The sequence below is a fragment of the Scatophagus argus genome, chromosome 21 (assembly GCF_020382885.2).
Source record: "Scatophagus argus isolate fScaArg1 chromosome 21, fScaArg1.pri, whole genome shotgun sequence".
Classification (NCBI taxonomy): Eukaryota; Metazoa; Chordata; class Actinopteri; family Scatophagidae; genus Scatophagus; species Scatophagus argus.
The window spans coordinates 14,358,895-14,375,755 of NC_058513.1; the positions used below are offsets into that span (position 1 = coordinate 14,358,895).

The 16,861-nt window shown below is 44.0% G+C and overlaps 1 protein-coding gene across 13 annotated transcripts in view; it reads left to right on the forward strand.

Moving 5' to 3' along the window:
- The first annotated feature begins 11,338 nt into the window (after positions 1–11,338).
- nrxn1a (neurexin 1a) overlaps positions 11,339–16,861 on the forward strand; it is a 55,066-nt gene continuing 49,543 nt past the window's right edge. For all 13 annotated transcript variants that reach the window (XM_046377423.1, XM_046377429.1, XM_046377426.1 and 10 more), the window contains exons 1-2: positions 11,339–11,524; positions 12,699–14,068. In XM_046377423.1, coding sequence (XP_046233379.1) covers positions 13,336–14,068 — 733 coding nt within the window. In that variant the 5' untranslated portion in view covers positions 11,339–11,524; positions 12,699–13,335. The remainder of the gene's footprint in view (positions 11,525–12,698; positions 14,069–16,861) is intronic.

Consider the following 16,861-nt stretch of genomic DNA (forward strand, 5'->3'; position numbering starts at 1 on the left):
TGACCAGAAGGGACCCCCTTTGGCTTTCCTGGCTGCAGGACTGTTCATCTATCGGAACAACAGAATTTGTGGCAGACTCCACGGCACAATTTGTAGTGACACACAGAATGTGTGGGATGTAAAAATGTAAATCTACTTCATTTAAGAACAAACTGCAGAGAAGAGGCAGCAGTTATGGTGCAACTGCAATAACAATAACGACGCATGTTATTTACAGGCACCCTTCAAATCATTCAGTGTCACTGTACATCAAAAACAATAAATAACAATACTAAAAAAAATCACTGTCAATAAACAATGACAAATAAAAGCAACAGATGAAAACATGACAACAGTAAGGGTTGGCACAACAAAACTCAGCCAAACCCTGGATGCTTTTATTTTTCCAAAGAAATGTTTTATAGAATGTCTCATTTAAATGAGCAGCTCACATGTGCTTTTTAAAGAGAATGACCATGACCATTCAAAATGAGTTTCTGCTATGGTCAAAACTTAGACCACGTACCTGTGCCTGCCTGAGCCCTTCATATTCAATAGACATTATGCCAGCTAAAGTTGGCTCTACAGAATTTGGAGTGATAGCAGTCCTCGAGCAGCAATGACAATTATTCCACATTTGAGTGGTATTCTCTGCAAGGGCTTGGTGGAGATAAAGTGACCCTGAAATAGGCTGCAGGGCACTTTACTATTCAGAAAGGACTTTGGAAAGAAAATAAGGTCTGTGACGCTGTACTTAGTCAGCATGCTAACATTATCACAATGACAATGCAAACATGCTGATGTCAAGCTCATGTAATGTTTTCCATGTTCACCATATTAGTTTAGCATATTAGCAGGCTAATATTACCCAAGGAGCACTAAACACAGTGCAGCTGAGGCTGATGGGAATGTAATTTGTTTTACAAGTATTTGATCATAAATCAAAACACTGGACAAATTTAAATGTTGACCTGATGGTGGCATTAGACAAAAGTCAGGAGGGGTCGCCAAGATCTTCTTTGAAACAAGAATATCTGTCTGTTGTCTGGAACCCATCAATATCTCAACAAAACTTCATTTCGTCTTTTCAGGTTATTTCGCTCTGGGCCAAAGCGCTCAACTGACTGACAAATCAACACTGACATTAGCCTGTCAGTCAGTCACACAATTATGGTTCACTGCATCCTGCTAGTATGGCTTAAATCTGATCCTGTAATAGACTGTTATCTTAGGCAGAACTTTTGACAGAAAATAAAGACTTTCCTCTGTGCTAGAATAGCTTTTGGAGTGGACAGAGAACAGTCTTGATTCTGAGGTTTAAGAGCCAAAGCCAGAGCTGGTGGACAGCTGGCTTCAAGTCAAAATGGAGTCAGGGCCAAAGTGAAGTCACAGCTATATCAGAGCAGAACCAGTATTGGCGCCAACATGGCCAAAAGGCCAGAGAGGAGATGGAGCTGAGATTGAATGGCTGCCAGAGAAAAAGTCGAGCAAAGCTAGGGCTGATGCCGATTCTGGAGATGAGTAGGAGTTGATGTCAGAGAGGGAGTCTCGCTTTCACTGAGAAAGCAGCAGCTGATGACGAAGAAGATGATGAGTGGAGTCTGGGTTGCGTCAGAGTGGAACCAACCAGATAATTGCTGGAGAAGAGCCAGCATAAAGCTGTTGGAGTCTCTACTGAAGTCAGAGACAGAACTGGAGTGGGGGAGGAGAACTGAGATGAAGAGGTGTAAGAGACTTGAGATTCATGAAAGTTTTCTTTCTTTCTTTCTCCAGTTCGTTCTTTTTCTGATCTTAACGATGTGTTGAATTTAGAAGCTCAGAATAGTGTGGAGCTGACGAAGAAAAATTGTGCTGTCAATGAATATGTTCGGCTTGGCAGGTGATTTGATGTGATGAAAGGGAGTCTGTCATTCTGGCTGGAGACAGAACATTTTGCTCTGGACACTTGACAGACTCTCTGCTGGTTGACACAGAAAAGAACATTTTCCTTTTCTCTCTAGTTTTGCTGTAAATATTATCATCTCTGTTGTTTTTAAGCTGACCCGCGGTCATGCAACGGTTTTAGAGCTCCAAAGCTCAAAAGTTATGTCAGTTACTAATTTTCAGGTTAAGTTATTTGCTGTGGTAGATTTACTCAAGTACATTATCAGTACAAACCTAAGGTACTTTTACATCACTTAAATACGTTCTTGTCTACTCCTTATGTCAGGGGGGACATGCTGTACTTTTTGACAATTTTGTCTCACAAAACATATGAAGATTCCTAAATATTAATCAATTGACAGATATTAATTAGCATCTATTTTGATAATCATTTTTCATATAAAAACATGTCATGTGTTCGGCTTCTTCAATGTGAAGATCTGCTTCTTTTCCTTTGAATTAATGAATTAGATTTTTAATAATATATTAATATATATTGCACAGTTTGAAAAGTGATTAATGGAAAAAAAAAATAATCAGCAGATTAATCCATAATGAAAACAGTGAGCTGCAGTCCTATACGAAACAACTACGGCAGTAGAAATAAATGAATAAATAAATAAAATCCCGCTGTGAAATTTTGTCAAGAAATTCATGTTCCCCAGAGGATGAATGCACATGACTTTTGTAATCCTGTGACTTTTCCTGATATCAAACCAGCAGGTCTAAACCTTCACTTATCCTGCAAAAACGACTGGCACAAAAAGACGCCCATGTCCCCCTCAGGATGATTGGTTATTACATTATTCCCCTTCTCTTCCTTTAGCGCCACCACGAGGTCAAAATGTTAATTTGTCCATGAGTTGTTTTTCATCCTTAGATCCTGCTTTTAGTCTTTTTTTTTCTAATGCTCCACAAGGTCTTTATCTTAATGACTCGCTCCTCTTTCTCTCCCTCAGCCTTGTGAAGAGCCTCATTTTATTTTCTACCATTCTTAACTAGGACTGAGAAAAAAAGATTATGCAACAAGCGATTTCTGAAATAATGGAGCAGAAAGAAGTGCATATAGTAAGTGTTTCTTGTACGTGTATATATTTGATACAAAAAACTCCACAAAACTAAATCACCTGCTCATTCATCACACGGTGTAAATGATCTCTCATCCAGTCTTTGATATGAATGTTGGTTGATAGGACATAGGATTGTATGTCTTCTCTTCAAATGAGTGCTTCTGGCTTATGGTATTTTAAAATGACTAATTGCTGACTATAATGATGAGAAACAGAGGCAATTAGCCTTTCACTGATCTAACTGAATATCATTTGAATGGTTTGCAATGTTGACCATATTTTACATTCTCGTTATAGCAGAACTGTGGCTCCAACAGACACAAAACTCCTGAAGCAATTTAGTTGTCCAGTTTTGGAAAATACAATTCTTTGCTTCTTTGCCAAGACTTAAATCAGAAGCATCACTCTTATGTGAGAGTAGATAGACTGTCATACATGTAAATATGAAGCTAAGGCCAGATTGTTAGCTTGGCTTAGCTTATCTTAATGCTCCCCCACTCCATTAGCTGGCTGGAAAAAACTGTAAAATATCCAGATACAGAAATTTTTAGTTTTACAAATCTTGTCTTTACCCTTTGCCTTTGTACAATTTAAATAAACAAAAATATAATGTGTTAATTTGTGAGCTTTAGAGGTACTGCTTAGGCTTTTTTTTATTTTTCATACTTTTACCATACTTTATAGTTTGAACTGAGCCAAGTTATTAATATAAGCTAAAGGTATTATGCTAAGCTACACTAATCAAACAGTCCACAACTGTAGCTTCACATTTACATGTCTGACAGTCTTAAGTTATCCTTCCCAGGGTCAGATATTTATTATATGGTGAACAAATGCATCACTAAACCTGACACCACCCTTATGCAATATTTCAGTCTAAAGTATTTAGACACATATTGACATTTGCATCATCTGTAAATAAAAAGTCATCCATTTTGCACCACAGCCTTGGCCCTATTACCACTTATGACTCTGCCTCCCCTTCTTTCACCCACCATCTCCTCTTTTGTTTCATTTTATTGTGACAATGCGTGTGATAAGTGCTGAAGTGGAGTCGCAAATGGAATGGAACCAGTTTGTAGTTTGCGATGATGAGGTGGCCATGACTGCGTGATGGGTCAGATTGGAAATTTAGCCAGGCCACCAAGGAAGGTAATTGTTTTCCATCGATGGCAAGAGTTACATGGAAAAGCTGAGGGAAAAAATGGGGAATGAGAATGGAGACGGGAGAGGGAGGGTGTGAGTAGGTAAGCAACATAAAGAGCCATTCCCTCCTCCTCCTCCTCCTCCTCTTCTTCTGTCATTTGTATCACTCTGTCCCTCCTCCTTCTCTCCTCCCATTCCTTGTCCTTATCAGATAAGCGAGGACGCCTTCATTCTAAAAGGTGCTACTAGACATCTCCAATAACTATGTGTGTGTTCATGTGTGTGCCTTTGTGTGTGTGTGTGTGTGTGTGTGTGTGTTTGCATGACAGTTATGGGAGCTTGTCATCGTGCTCCTCTAGATCAATGGAGCACAGTTGCCTAGCAACCTGGTGATCGGGAGGAAGGAGGCGGGGGAGAGAGAGGGAGAGAGGCATAAGATTAGAAAAGAGAGAGATGGAGAGGTCTGGAGAGGGAAGGAAAGAAGGAAGAGAAGTGGGTGAGATCAACAGTAAAGAATGCTGTGGTTGGATGACAGGAAATAAGACCTAAGACAGTAGAGCTCAGCGTGTCGAATCTGTCTTTGTGCATACTGTAAGAGTAGGGTGAGGAGGATGGAGGTAGTGGGTGGAACGTGGGGTGTGAATGCATGAATTGTGCATATATTATGTGAGATTGTGTGTGAATGTGTGCAACAGTAGTTTGGGACTGATGAGTTGATGTTGATACTATCGCACTGAAATAGAACATCAAAGTGCTGCATGGTGACGCCAGCAGCACACACTCTCTCTCATTTAGCTGCTGATTTAATTATCTTTATCTTAAAGGGGAACAAAGTGGTTAAATGCACTGCACTGGGAGGGAGCAGCGGTAGAGATAAACAGCGGGGAATGAGGGGGGAGAAGAGGTGGTGGGGGTGGAGAGGGAACTTGGAGGGAGATGAATTTGGACAGGAGGAAATGAGGAGAGGGGAGACAAGTGTAAAAAAAAAAGAGAGGGGGAGGAGAGCAAGGACGAGGCAAATGAAACAAGAGCGAAAGAGAGATGGATGGAAAGAGGGTCTGATGATCAGGTGTTGGTTGGCCTCCAGAGAGACGCACACATATGCTCCAGATCGTCTATGGTATTTACACTGCCTCCCCTTTCTCTGCCAGTGATGGCAGGAGGAAGGAGGAGGAGATGAAGGGGTGTGAAGGGAGGATGGGGTGTCATTATAAATGAACAAAAGAGGGAGGGAGGGGTGGAGAAACAGAGGAATAGCTGTACATCCCAGAGGTATACTCTGTGACTGAGTTAGAATAACATGTGGAGGCAGAGTGGCTGTTAAACTTTATGGAGGATTGAAAATGGACAATTAGCATCTCAACGATCTCACTGTCACCTGGAACATTCTCCCCCGTTGTCATAGTAACACTCCTCTCCCCTGCTCACACTTCCTGATTCATACTACCCCTCTCCACCGTGGCCGGAGTGAACATACTTGCGCCTTCATGCCCCTGCACACACAGACTCACGAAATGGGCTACTACTGTGTGTACAATCAATACAAACTACATTTGGTGCGATTCTGGTCTAGGGCTGTTTTTCATTAAGGGAAATCTGCATGCTACAGTACAGCATACAATGATGATTCAAACAATAGAATGCCTCCAACTATGCAGCAACAGTTTGTTGAAGGTCCTTTGTCTGTTTCGACATGCCGAAGCTGTCATACACAAGGCAAGAAGTGGTTTTCCTCGTTTGGTTTGGAAAAATAGGCTTGCGTAACACCTTTAGGATTAGCTGGAACAATGACTGCAAGCTGGGCCCTGCACCCAGCATCTGTATGGAACCTCCCTAATGCTCTTGTGGCTGAATGGGAGCAAATCCCAGAAGCCAGGTTCTGAAATCTTATGAAAAGCCATCACAGAAGAGTGAAGGCAAGAGATTGCTTTTGGAATGAGATGTTCAGCAACAGGCCTTTTCCACAGCAGACATTTAAATTTTGCAGAAATATTAACTAATGATAGCAGGATTTAAGTGTCCCAGTGAGCTATTATGGTGTTCAGTATTCAGTATGCCAGAAAAAGATGTATGTTCCAATACGTAGCATGTCAAACGGAGGATGCCAAAAATACCAGGATGTCCTACTACATCTAGTTGCAATTTGACTATTTCTGACTATTCTGACCCACAATCCAGACAGATGACAGCTCATTAGCTGTGTTCCAAATCATATGCTTTGTCTTTTGACTTCATAATTTCACTTCATTGTACTACAATGGTTGCATGAACAAGAGGGTTTAAGTATTCCTGATTGTCTGCATACTGCATGCAACAATGCATATTTTGTTAGGTCAGCTGCAGTATATACTAAAAGTGAAAGAAAAGATACGCGAGCCTGTGACAGTGAGCCAGCATGCACTATAGCAGGACTCTGAAACTGAAGAAGCTGAATGGAATTAATCCACACCTGTGATTTCCTGTTGTGACATGTCAAAGTGTCTTTCATATAAAGGGCCTATTATATATGAGTGTGATGATTGGATTTAATCATGATTCATGTGTGTGTGTGTGTGTGTGAACTGTGTAGTATGTGGTCAGCTACGCAGGTGCATCCACTTTACTTTTTTCCTTCCCTCGCTCTGTGAGGTCCACGCAGCCTCCCTCAGTGGGAGCGCTGGAGTGTTCTCTCCATGTGCTGTGCAGCTATCCTGACATTTTAGAGGCCGTGTGGTAAAAGGTTGAAGGTGAAAGGTAAAAGAGGTCGATGTGTTCCTTGTTACTGGTTTCCCTGTTCATTATCCGCTCTTAAAGTCTGTTCCACTGCACAAAACTACCCTGACCCATGACCTCTTACTGTAGGGCAGGGACTGCCACGGGCTGAGAGCCATGACAACCAGTAGCAGCTCGTCGGTCAAGATTTATGCTCCTTCTGATGCACGTAGACACACACGAAGCTCTGCACACAAACACACACATGCACACACGATAAATCAGTGGTGCAAGGGCTAATGAACTATGGATCTGGGTTTTTTTTTTCCATTTGGCCACACATGTGAGCAACACACACACGCACGCACGCGCACACACATACACACGCACTTCCTCTCCTCTCATTCAACCTCACCTCAGACCAGCTTTGTTTGGTTCTTGTCGGTCACTCTCCATCTGCTGGTCAGATGATCAATGCTAATGCCTGTTGAGGGTTCTAATGACACGCAGATCCATACACAGATGGACTGCGCTGTTCGCTCTTGTGCATGCGTGCGTGTGGACGTCCATTTGTGCATGTTTGCGCACACAAGCTAATGTTATTTGTGTTTAGAAATTGCAATCCTTTGATGAGGACAGGTCAGTGCTATTGTTATAAATGAGAGTAAGAAAGCAGGGAGGTGACCTCTCCTGCCTCACACACAGAGACACACACACACACACATACACACATGCGCACGTAGATGTTTGCACTATTGGCAAGTGGAATTAGTAAATGTATGAGCTACACAGAAACTCATTACAACACGATTAGAGACAAACCTCCCATTTAATCTCATTTAGAAAAGGGTGGTTGCCTGTCAAACACACTCACACATACACACACTAACTCACTTATGCGCATGCACAGACACACACACACACACATAGTTACACTTAGAAAAAGACCAACCTGTGTATGAGTGACAGCAGGAATGTCTGCCTCACTCTCATAAAATTATACCCCATAATAATACGCTCTCACCACTGTGTAAGTGCAGTGTTTTAAATGACACGGTAAGCCTGCTACATACATGTAATCACACTGTTTATATCAGCGTTAAACCAGCCCTCCACCCCCCGTGCCGTTTGTCACCATTCACAGCAAACCTTGCCGTCGCAAGCTCGACTCTGAACGCTGTAGCACAAACTGACATAAATGCAAGCGCAAAATATGGGCACAAACACACACACACACACAAACCCGCTGGATGCTGACAGATGAGTTTTTATTTTTGGCTGTATATTCTCTCTGCTGGCAGTTTAGACACACATTACCCGTGCACAAGCGCTCCTGCACACACTCACACATATATAAAGAAAATATGTATACACACCCAGACACACACACACACACACATACAGTGACCTTCTCTCTGCTGAGTAGGCAAAGAGTCAGGGGTCACTGCCTGCTGTCAGCCTGTCAGAGAGAGGAAGGGAGAGGGGAAGTGAGAAGAGGCAAAGGAGGAACAAACATGGATGGAGGAATGTACAGAATAGAGCTCCTCCGCCTCATCATTCAATAAAGACTAATGCAATCAGAGGCGGCCCATATCTGTCACGGTTAATGTTGGCTGATAGAGTCGCAGCAATTTAAAATACTCATGGTATAATGCATTTCCCTGTGCCTCTTACGGGCTGATGATGCATCACATCACGGGTTGATAGCTCTTGTAGAAACAGATAACCTGCTCCGTAGCATGCCAAATGGGGCCTCCATTATGGCTGACCATTTTGCTCATCTTTCCCTTCATCAGCTACAAAGAAGTTTCATTCCAAAATCCATAAAAAAACAAAAGTTACCTGAAGTTCACTGCTCAGTCTTTCAGGATTATTGCAGATAAATCTAGCCTCTTTAATGGTTTTGTCAGGCAAAAGTAATACTCCCACAAAAGGAAAAAAGGATATCGGTCATTGTGTTTTAATTTCTTTCTCAGAACATTTTTTTTTTTCAAATGTGAATGTATGTTTAGGATGTCTTTGCAGCAAACACTTACACATCATCAACTATGAACATGACCATACTACTAATGAACATTAGATTAAAAAAAAACTCTGTGTGATTACTTTCTGAATAAATCAATTTTGAAATAATTTTCTTGAATCAAATATAGTAAAATATCAATATTTTACTGCAGCAAAGTGCTTCGTTCTGTCCTCTTTCAAGATGAAGACATGCATTTTTTGACAAACATTAAAACAAGATGATTTTGTATTTGCAAGAAGGGAAAATGGCTCAAAATGCCTGACAAAAGTTACTGGATAAGATTGAGATTTTTGAATTATTTTTAGTTTTGAATGAACATGGTGCACCAGACTGAAACGTGTTTCTAGCAAAATTTTGCTTGCCGTTTTCCACTGCACAGGGAAGAGATGGAAGAAAGTTATTATTTGATAATGCCATTTGGTTCAAAAGGTCAGTCTGGCCTGGGGATGGGGGGGAAAAGAGAGAGAGGGAGAGAGAGAGAGGAGGGGAGGGGGGGGGGGAGGGAGGAGGATGAGGAGGAGGGTTTGAGGCGTGGTGGTGGTGGTGGTGGTCAGTCCAATGGGAAACCAGGTGCTGATGTTGAGATAGTTTCCATAGTAACTCTTCCTCCTCCTCCCAGTCTCGTTCTCTCACTCTCCAAAAACATGTGCACAACTGCATGCTCAGACATCCCCTCTTCCTCCCAGCGCTCGTCTCTGCGGTCAGCCCATTTCGCTTCAATATCTGTTGCTCACATCAGTTTGAGCCTTGGTGTTCTGCTGTATGTAGTCACACGATATGGCTCAACCATTAAAGCTTCCTGTCTACCAGTTGCCTGTCCTGCTGGAGTAAATCTGTACATAAGCAAATATCTCACCAAACAGCCAGCACAGACTGTACATTCTGTGGCAAACAAACGCAGATAAAGATGACAACGACACACAAAAATCGAATCATGGATGTGTGTGTGTGCAGATGTCAACTGTGAATGGTTAGATGCTGAATGCTGCTCCATTCATTGTTTCTGTCAAGCGCATCTTGAATCGGCATCTCTGATCAGGTCGGGGTTATTCTTCTTACAGGAGACCCCAGCCTCTTGGTGCCAGTTTTCCCACTCCCCACCCCCCACTCCAGCTACAGCACTCAATGAAGGTGAGCATTAAAGCAGAGTAAAAGGAGTAAAGCACATGTGATTTATACAGATTGATGGAGACAGAGAGAGAGAGAGGGAGGGAGGGAGGGAGGGAGGGAGAATGGCAGAAGCAGCTGGCCCAGCGAGTCCAGGGAGAGCACCTCTGAGCCAGGCTCAACACAGCTGGAGTCTCTCCCAGGGACAAGCTGGGGAAAAAATCCCTCTTTGTGAGCATCTGAATGTGTGGTCTTGCTCGGGATAATGTGCGTATTTGAGAATATTTGTACATATAGCATGAACGTAAACACACTATGTGCTCAAAAGAACCTGAGCATCACACCCAATCAAATAGCCTAAAGTGGATCCACCTGCTTGCCTGACCACATATACTTTACATCACACATAAACTCATGAGGGATCCTCAGTGGGATCTCATGTTAGTGCACTGTGGTCAAAAGTAGACGGACACTTGAATGTTCCTTCCACATGTAACTGATGAACATCTCATTCCAAAAACCATGTGCAGGTGTTGTATGACTGGCTGTCAATCAATGTTCCAGGTCACCCCAGTGTGTGGGACTGCATGAAGACAAGTTAAGATCTTCCACATCAAAATGGGAAAACCTTTTCGTTATGGACCTGATTTTGTCCATGTGGACACAGTCACGTTGAAACATTAAATGGGCCTTAGTTAAAAAGCATCCCGTTATTTAATATATCCACTAATTAGACTTTAGAACCGTGTTTATGTCTGCTCAGATGAATTAAGTCTGTGTGCGTGTGAGCGTAACTGTGTGTGAGGGAGGGAAGCAGAACCCGAGTGAGAGATTTGTAAATCTACACGGCCTTCCTGTGTTTCCTTTTCATTCTGTCCTTCCTCTCCCCACACACACACACACACACACACACACAGCTCAATGAATTGCGGTCCTCCTTGCACTCGCTCCTGTAGCACGAGAGAGGTAAAGGCCATCGTCACCGTCACTCGCGGATTTAATCACTCGGATCTACCTGGGCACTCGCCTTATTTTCTGCCTCCGGTAATTGCGTTTCGGATTCTTGCGGGCGGTGAGTGCGCGCTGTCCAAGGTGCTGCAGCAGCGCGCGGCCCCGCCCATCCTCTCGATCTCCCTCTCTCACACACATATACACAAACACGCATACACACACATACTCCTTCTCTCTCTCGCGACCACGTGACGCTCCCTCTGCCGAGTCTCGCGGAGAGCATCAGACTGCACCTTTTCCTCTTCAAGAAAACGGAGAGAGAGAGGAGCGAGAGACATTGAGTCAGACAGAGAGAGAGTGAGCGCGAGTGAGGGAAGAAGATCTAGTGAGAGAGAGAGAGAGAGAGAGAGAGAGAGAGAGAGAGAGGCAGCGCGAGCGAGGGGGAGACCAATAGCACCTTGTCGCCTGGAGGCGAGCCTGTGATAATTTTGTCCCTGTCCGGTAGACCGGCTCTATCTACCACAGGGCGCGCGGGTGTTCTCTCCTCTCTCGCGGCTTTGAGATCCTCCTCAAATGGGAATCGATGAGTCGCGCGCCGCACTGTTGCCACGGAACCACAGGAGCGCGTGAGGTAGGTCGGTTTTCCAGCCAATGTGTGTCTGCATTGAGAAAAAAACGGCTGTTGTTGTGTGTGTGTGTGTGTGTGTTGTTTTTTTTTATTTATTTACCTGGGCGAGGCTCACATCACCTTTACAGGTTGTGATGTAAATTAAAACAACTGACGTGTGAGTTAAAAAGTCATTTGTTGCAGGTTGGCTAAACTGTAGTTAAGTAGTATACAGCGCAGGTGATGAGACCGAATCCCCCGGTTTAGTCAAGTAGCGGACGCGTAGGAGAGAAAAAATGGAGAAGAGGTATGGCAGCAAATCGAGAATCGATATTTCAACCGCATTCATTCACCCCGTCTATCAATAACTACGATGTCGCCGCTTTTCGCCTTTCAAAGACTCGAGACGCAGAGAAGAAACTGTGTAGCCTAGTGTGTATTTGTGTGTGTGTGTGTGTGTTCATTTCCAACCATTATGTGTTGTGTGTGTGTGTGTGGATGTGTTCAGCTGTTAGAAATGAGCTCTGAAGCCGCTAATTCGATAAAGCGAGGCGGTTTGAGTCATCCGCCGCAGCGCGCGGTGCTGCTCCCGCTCTTTGTGATGGAGCTAACAGAAATCTGGACGGTGGCGCGACGACGGTGGTCAATAATTCCTTTACAACAATAATACACACATAAATAAACAAAAAAAAATCAAAGGTCGTTTGTTAAAACGTCTCGTTCATATACTGTCAAGTCTCAGAAGTGGTTATAAAATGAGCTTTGCTACGTTAAGGCGGGTATGCCACCTTATAAAAACCTCCTGCGGCATGATAGGAGCCCTACTGAGGAGGTGATGTTCGTGTGTGTGTGTGTGTGTGTGTGTGTGTGTGTGTGTGTGTTCAGCTTGAATCAGTGTTGTGTGTGCTCTTTGAAAGAACAAATCTACAGTTTCATTGTGTATTTTCTGTATGTTCATGTACAGTCTTGATTTGGGCCTGGTAAAGGTGTAATGTGAAAATGTGATGTCAGTGTGTGGTGTGTGTGTGTGTGTGTGTGTGTGTGTGTGTGTGTGTGTGTGTGTGTGTGTGTGTACAAAATGCATGAGAGAGAGTAATTTGAGAATAATAGCGGGCTCGGCTTGTTATGCTGTGCGTGTGTGTGTGTGCGTGTGTGTGTGTGACCCTGGTTGATTGTGCCGTCTCTGTTCTCTCTGTAGGTCGCTGGAGAGAGAGTGATGACGTGGCAGTGAGAGACACACATACCTCACTCGCACACACACATACACATACACCTTTTTGCCCACACACATTTAAGTATTGCCCTACTAAGACAGGGAAGGGGGGGGAGAAAATTCTGCTATGACTATGTCATTTCTCTCCATTACCAATGTGTGAGCACACACCCACACACACACTCATACTCCGTGGGGAGTTGCCTTCATGGGGGATAAGGCCCTATTTAGGGCACAAAGATGGAGTTCACATCCTATTCGTCACATATTTAGCACTCACACAGATGCACACAAACACACACACCTGGAATCTCACATGTTAGAAGTGAAGAATGAAAGACTGAATAGAAAGAAGACACTGAACAGCTCAGACAAGACACAAACACCAGACCAAGGCAAAAGAAGATCCACAGGACGTCAGGAGCTGCTGTTTGACCCCCACACCACTGGAGCTGTATTGTAAAGAGCACTAGAAAGAAACCAGGGTGCATCCGAGACGCACAGGTGTTCTACAAAGTGCCCTACAGTAGTCACCATGAGCAGTAGGCTAGAGGGAACACAGCAGCTCTAGCCTCTATCTCCTCCCGTGTGTGTGTGTGTGAGTGTGAGAGTGAGTGTGTGTATGAGTGTGATGGCGGTGTGTGTTTGGGCGGCGGCCCCCCTGCTCTTCCTGGGGCTGTGCCTGTGCAGCGTGGGGGGCCAGGCCCAAGGGGAGGTCCTGGAGTTTGGAGGTGTGTCCAGCCAGTGGGGGCGGTTCCCAGTGTGGAACGCTTGCTGCGAGAGCGTGCTGAGCTTCAGCCTGCGGACTCACAGCCAGGAGGGCCTGCTGCTCTACCTGGATGATGAGGGCTTCTGTGACTTCCTGGAGCTGCTGCTTCTCCACGGCCACCTCCGCCTGCGCTTCTCCATCTTCTGTGCTGAGCCGGCCGAACTGCAATCAGGTGTGGCGGTCAGTGACGGGCACTGGCACACAGTGCGTGTCAAGCGGGACTGGAGGAACACCTCCTTAGAAGTGGACGGGCGGCTGGAAGGATGGGCGGAAGTGAAAAGCAAGAGAAGAGACATGACAGTATTCAGTCACACCTTCATGGGTGGGGTGACACCGGAACTCCACTCCTCGCCCCTGCGTCTCACATCCCCTTCGGTGCGAGAACACCCTGCATTCCGTGGCTGGATCACGGCGGTGAGCATCAATGGCTCACTGGTGACACTGGACAGCTCAGAGGGGGTCACAGTAACAGCTGGCTGCGGACCCGATCACCAGTGCCAGAACGGAGGTGTGTGCAGCGTGGTCAACGACCAGGCCGTCTGCGACTGCTCCGATACCGGTTATCAAGGCAACGACTGCAGCGAAGGTAAGGCCCAGAACCATGCTGAGCCATCATATACACACCATCCTTTACATACACACATACACTAAATCACACACCTAATTTAGACTTCAAGTTCCAAACACCTGAGTGTAGACATCTATTTTTCATTTACACCTTCACAGCTGCCTTCAGTTTGGTGCGTATGGCCCAGCAGCCTTCACAAACAGTGCAAGGCATGCATACTGATTAAATCTGATATTTTTTTTATGGCGGCAAATCTTAATGCCAGTTTACTATGTGCCTCCAGAGTTCAAAGCTCTTCTAAGCAAGAAGTGTAGTCAGTGTAGTGAAGCTGGAGGTGAGAGCTTAAGCACAGCTGTTATGCGCTGCACTCAGACTGTCAAGCCTGAGAGTTAGGAGAGTCGGAGTGAAATTCTTGAGGTTCATTGAGAAAGCGTTACCTGACTGGCGGCATCAAGGCCTTGATGAGCTCCTCTGTTGTCTTTGCAAAACACAATAACCATATTGATCTGTTATGGATCTATATGCTTACAGTGTTGGCTCTTGTTGAGAAATGTCAACTGGAACTAGGCTAAGAGGCCAGAAATCAGTGGTTGTTACATGGCTGATATCTGGCTGCCCGTGTTAATGGATTGCATTGATTCTAGATGCCCTTGACAGGTACCTTACTTCGGTGTTGAAATGAAGTGTGCACAATCTATCACCTGCCATTAATTTGAACAACTTGCAGCCTTTTTTGGGGATGTGTGTGTGAGTGTGCATAGTATGTGCTTCTGCGTCAATGCTTTTATGCTTTATAAAAGAGGAAATAATGGGTTGTCAGTAGTCCTTTATAAATTTAAAGAACTGTGACAATAAACAGACTGATATAAAAATATAACTTTTATGTGGAAGAGACAGAGGAAAAATTCAGTTTTCCAAATGATTTAGTATCCCAATCCTGTAAGAACGCCTTCCCTTTAATACTGTTAAACAAGCCTTTGGTCAACACAAGTGCCAGATATACAGGGCACTGTAATGATGGCCATTACAAAAATGAAACAGCTGCTTAATGAGCTCAGCTACCTTGTTATGACCAGTATTGCAAATGCTTTAATTTCCCCCTGCTTAGTTGTGTGTGTCATCAGATTTGCTTCAGTTCATTCACAGAGGCAGTCTGCATGCTTAATCGATAACGCTCTCTGCTCGTGTATGGGTTTTTTTTCTCTTTTTTTTTTGACGCCAAAGACACCTTTCAGCTGCATACCAGCGACTGAATGCATCTGCCCAAAATGGCAAAGTGGCCTTGCTGCACTGCCACTGTTTGTCCCGACCTGAGCTCACACCCCACTCAGCAGCACTGCAAGCATCACACCGCCCTTTAGCCACCCACCATATCACACCTTAGTATTTAGTGGACAGTGGGATGACCTATGTTACCACAGAGACAAGACTAATAGGGAGCCAGAAGAGTTTCTCTGTCCATTTTTCTGCTCTTCCTCACTGCCCCCACACCTCAGTGCCAACCTCCCCCATCTTGCACTGTGTGCTACAGCTCCGTCCCAGCTCCTGGTGAATTCAGGCCACACACATGTGCTCTGTTTACATGTTTGGAGTGGGGACCGTGTTAGCATGTTCATGTATCACAGGCACCCTTAAAGTGGTAATGTCTCGACTGCTGGTCTTAATTTTCCAAGTAGATCAAAAAGGTACCTGGTGCCTTACGCCCACTAGTGTTGGAATGATTTGTGGATCGACAAAGGAACAATTAATTATTTAAGCGGAGCTGCAGCGACTAGTCAATTAATTGATTAGTTGCTCGACAGAAATCAAATTCATCTTTTTCAAGCAAAAATGCATTTACTGGTACAAGCTACTTGAACGTGAGAATTTTATGCTGTTCTTTGCTGCTGTGATAGGACACTTAAAATCCTTGTGTTTTGGACTGAAGCTTGACTAAAACAAACTATGCAAAAAGCATGCATAGTTCACTGTTTTGTGACATTTTATAGATAAAATGATTAATTAGGTCTATAATGATACAGTCTATGCAGATTAATCAATCATGAACACAATCGTTTTTTGCAGCTTTACTTTTAAGATAATGCAAAAATGCCAAACATTCCACCTTTCAGGCTTCTAAAATGTGAGGATTTTCTGCATTTCTCTGTTTTGCCTGATTGTAAATTTGAATATCTTCTAGTTTTTGTGTGTTGGTCAGACAAAACAACAATCTGTAGACCTCACCTGCAAATACTGGGCTTTTGGTTCTTCTGCTTCTGGTCATTATTTCTTTGCCATTCTACAACAATTAATTGCTAAATCAAGTGAATCTTTGATGAAAACAATTATTATTTGCAGCCCTAACACTCACAGGTGAAGCTACAGTATGATCAGTTTTCTGCAGAAACTCAGCACTGAGAATTATGTGTGATCCAAGCCAGTCTAATCCAGTCTGCTGTTTTGTTGCTGGTTAGGACACAGTGGGAGACACAGACAGCACTGACACACACACACACACACACATACCTGCACAAACACATGTAACACAATCATAGAAACACACAGAGAAACACATTCACGCAGCGCGCAGGCTTTAGCACCAGCAGTAGTTGCATCACCACTGAGTAAGCTAATAGCAGTGTATCTCTCCAGGCTAAATGTGAGGTGCAGACATTTTAACATAAAGACTCTCACCGGATACCTGTTTTGGACCGGCAATTTGTTGCTCAACAAAAGGCTACTTACACATTTTTAGAGACTTTTTTTTATTATATTTCTACAGATGGACTCACATTTCAATTGTGAGTGATGCCTGTGTTGCTGTGGGGAACA